Source organism: Gekko japonicus, unplaced genomic scaffold (assembly GCF_001447785.1).
Source record: "Gekko japonicus isolate JY-2015 unplaced genomic scaffold, Gekko_japonicus_V1.1 scaffold1289, whole genome shotgun sequence".
In the NCBI taxonomy this organism is placed as follows: Eukaryota; Metazoa; Chordata; class Lepidosauria; order Squamata; family Gekkonidae; genus Gekko; species Gekko japonicus.
In genome coordinates this window covers 386,555-390,289 of record NW_015175397.1, presented here as the reverse complement: position 1 = coordinate 390,289, position 3,735 = coordinate 386,555, and the positions used below count along the sequence as shown (strand labels likewise).

At 51.6% G+C, this 3,735-nt stretch overlaps 1 protein-coding gene across 1 annotated transcript; it reads right to left on the bottom strand.

The window, feature by feature from the left end:
• Positions 1–1,412: 1,412 nt before the first annotated feature.
• Positions 1,413–3,356, bottom strand: GPR84 (G protein-coupled receptor 84). The gene has a single exon (XM_015425683.1). It carries the CDS (start codon positions 3,324–3,326, stop codon positions 2,175–2,177), a length of 1,152 nt encoding a protein of 383 aa, XP_015281169.1. The 5' UTR covers positions 3,327–3,356; the 3' UTR covers positions 1,413–2,174.
• Positions 3,357–3,735: the final 379 nt, after the last annotated feature.

Sequence of the window (3,735 nt, the reverse complement as noted above, 5' to 3'; positions counted from 1 at the left end):
TCTCTACATCCGGACCCATCCAAGGTAGTTTAGATTAGTTCTGTCTCTGTCTCTTAAGCTTCACTATCTAGGATGTAGTTCCTAAATAAAAGGTGGGGAATGGAGTTCTCTGTGAATTACAGCTTATTTTCAGGCTAGAGAGCTAGTCCTCTAGAGAACATGGCAGGTTTGGAAGGTGGACTCTGTGGCATCAGAGCCCTGTTAAGTTCCCTCCCTAGGCTTCGTCCCCAAAGCTCCAGGAATTTCCCCATCCAGAGTTAGAATCATGGAACCATAGAGTTGGAAGGGACCTCCAGGGTCATCTAGTCCAACTGCCTGCCTGCCTGCACAATGCAGGAAATTCACAAATACCTCCCCCCCACAACCCCAGTGACCCCTGTTCCATGCCCAGAAGATGGCCAAAAAACCTCCAGGATCCCTGGCCAAACTGGCCTGGCAACACTGGGACCGATTTCACACAAGAGCTGTGCCGCGGTCGCACCTCCCTTTGCCCCACTTCTATTGGTCAATTTCCCACTCGAAGCCGCGCGGCCGCATTTTGACCCGCAGCTTTGCTCGATTTTCCCCGTGGGTTTCGTGATCCCCAAAAAACAGGATCACGAAACCGTGGGGGAAATTTGGTGAACCCGCGGGTCAAAATGCGGCCGCATGGCTTCGAGTGGGAAATTGACCGATAGAAGTGGGGCAGAGGGAGGCACAACCATGGCGCAGCTCTTGTGTGAAATCAGACTAAGTGTTTAGCAGCCAAGCTATTGGGGTGACTGTTCCAATCTGTTCTAGTGGGCAACAGCTTTAATTTGAACCAACTCCAAACACCCCCTGCTCCTAGTATCATACCCTCGAGGAGCCAGTGCCTGAATTAATGGACACAAGGGAGAGGAGTAAAGAGAAGGACTTCCTCTGGGTCATCCAGCAGAAATTGATTCAGAGTGCCAACTTCTCTCTGTTTTACAGCTGGGAAACAGAGCAGGTCCCAATACAGTCTAGGCAAATAAAAACCAGACTTAGCTAAGGCTGCCAAAAAGCCAGCCCTAACTGAAAGGATCTTGTTGCTCTCTCAGGGGTCATTTCCTGCGAGAGCGCACAGGAGCGGAGCTCCGGCAGTAAGGAGCCCAGGGGGTGGGCACATGCAACAAGCCCCACCCCCTGCTCCCCGCAGCCCTCAGTCGGGCCACGAGGAGCAAGAAGCAGCCAGGTAAGTTGCAGAGGGGCCCCCATCCCGCCTTCAGGTACAACCTCTCCCTCCTCTGTGAGGGCAGATCTGTGCGTGCCCCCCCCCAATAGCTAGCAATCCAAAACAGTCCAGTGGAGCCTGAGCGGTGGGTGTTGCCTTCTGACACACTTCCGGTGATGTCAGGGAGAGTGGCATATGCAGATAAGTTATGCTAATGAGCTCCTGCACCGCTTTTTCTACGAAATGACCCCTGGGTGAGTCCTAGGGTTTCCAGATACGGCTTGGGAACTGGTGGGAGCCAGGAGGGCAAGGGCACGGGGTTGCCATCGGTGATGGCATGATCTCACTTCGGAGATGACAACGACGTGGAAGTGACATCAATTTCCTCTGGGAATCTTCAGGAACTCCAGTGATTCCTAGAGCAGACTGACATCGTTTCTGGAAAGTGAAATCATAGCGTCTCTGCCAACAGGTTTCTTTACATTATTTTTCTCCTGGCAGGAAAATGACATCCCCAGTGAGTCTCGAGAGGTAGGGCATTTTCTGGGTTCTGTGCCACCACCAAGAATAGTAGTCTTGGTGGGTGTGAGACAGAAATATGGCTATTTATTTATATGTGTACGTGCGTGGAAAAAATATAGATATAAAAATACAATCAAAAACAATATATACAAACAATAATGTGCAGACTAGGCAGTGTTTTCAGTGTCTATGCTTATTGGAAAAGAGAACTTGTTGCAGGTGTTTGCCCACAAGAGGCTCTGTGCAGGGGCAGCGGTTGCTCTCATTCCTTGAAGTCCATCAAGGCGAAATAGTTCCGTCGCTGGCTACTAATCTCACAAGTGGGGTTCCCCACCCCAGCTTCAAGAAGTGCCTGAGGACCTATAAATGCCAACTGCTGTGACATTCCATGCTACTTCCTGGTGACATCCGAAACTGTGGACAAGCCAAGGTCAGTCAGAAAAGACATTCTCAGAGATAGGGAATGCTGTCCTTCTAGTTAACGACAGCAGTGAAATCTCCGTGTGAAGTTGTAGAGCACACCTCTGTAGGCGTCGCGGAACTGGCGGTTCATAGCAGCATAAAGCACCGGATTGATGCAGCTGTTGAGCCATGTGAGGTTGGCAGCAATCATGTGCAGGACAACTGGGGCCCGGTTTTTGGAATCAAAGATGTTGAGCAACATGAAGGGGATGTAGCACACGACAAAGAAAATGAAGACCACGAAGCACATGCGGGTCACCCGGCGGAATTCAGTGTTGCTGTCCTTTGGCTTGCAAACAGCTGCTTTCTTTGGCGGCGCCATAGGCTGAGGCACAGGATGAGTTTCACCGTTCTCCGAAGCTGAAGGAACACTGGTTTTGGAAGTCGGCTCAGAGGGCATACCCTCACTGGACTGCTGGGAAGGTCCCACGCTATCAACCCCGCTGTCGAGTTCTTGGTAATGTCCCGGCGTTGCTGAGCTGGTTCCAGCCACGTGGACTCCTTTCAGACTGGCTTTCTTCAGCTTATATTGATCCATGGCCTGGGCGGCCACCTTGACTTTGCGATGGATGAGGTAGTAGAAAATGCCGACGCAGCTGAGGCCTACCACGAAGTAGAGGGCCATGAGGATGGTGGTGTAGGGCCGGCCTCGGAGGCGGTGGAAGCTACAGGTGCAGACTTTGGGTACCAGTACATAGACAGGCCACAAGGGCGCGAAGCTGGCAAAGCCAATGACCCAGGTGACCAGGCTGATGAGGATCATTCTGAGGCGGGAAAAGACCCGGTCAAAGAGGGCCGTATTGGCGATGAGGAGATATCGGCTGACAGCGATGAGGCAGAGGGTTAAGATGGAAACTGAGTTGGAAACGAAAAGCAACATCCCGAAGACACGGCAGAAGTCGGCGCCCGCCCGCCAGTGGAGGTGAAGGTAGGAGTCGACGGAGAAGGGCTGCAGGAAGGTGCAGTAGAGCAAGTCAGCTAAAGTCAAGTTGACAATCAGCAGATTGAAGCGCGTCTGCAGCTTGGGCTCCGCCACGTAGGCCAGCAGCGTCAGCACATTGCCCACTGTGCCAAGGACTGTCACCACAATGCCCCAGCTGACCGACACATAACGGTAGTCAACGATGGAAGGGTCGTAACAGGAGAAATTGTCAGCAACGTTTTCCATCTCGGGAGGTAGCGGTTGCAGTCTCTACTCGCTAAAAACTGGGAGGTACTGGACTGCCTTTGTGCCTAGAGGAGACAGAAGAAAAGAAGGGATCAAGCAAACACATTTGGAAATGTGAGGGCTTTTTGCTCTGTGATTGGTTGTGGCTCCAAGGCTGGCAAAAGACAGTACAGAACATTATGGGATTCCTTGTTCCAGGTTTTTGTGATGGCTGCTAACTGGAGTGGCTTCTTTAAAAAAGCAATGATTACTAAGTGTTCAGTGCACTCAATGGCTCTTAGCTTGGCAAGAGTTATCAATGGCTCTTAGCTGGAGACAGAGCTCCCAGTTAGAGGCAGGAGGCTCCCAATTACCAGGTGCTTGGACAAACTGCCGAATAGGGCTATCCTTGTATCGCTCTGCTTTAAGG

Bases quoted from the DNA above. Each gene is read 5' to 3' on its own strand.
- GPR84 (XM_015425683.1), bottom strand. From the start codon at position 3,326: ATGGAAAACGTTGCTGACAATTTCTCCTGTTACGACCCTTCCATCGTT.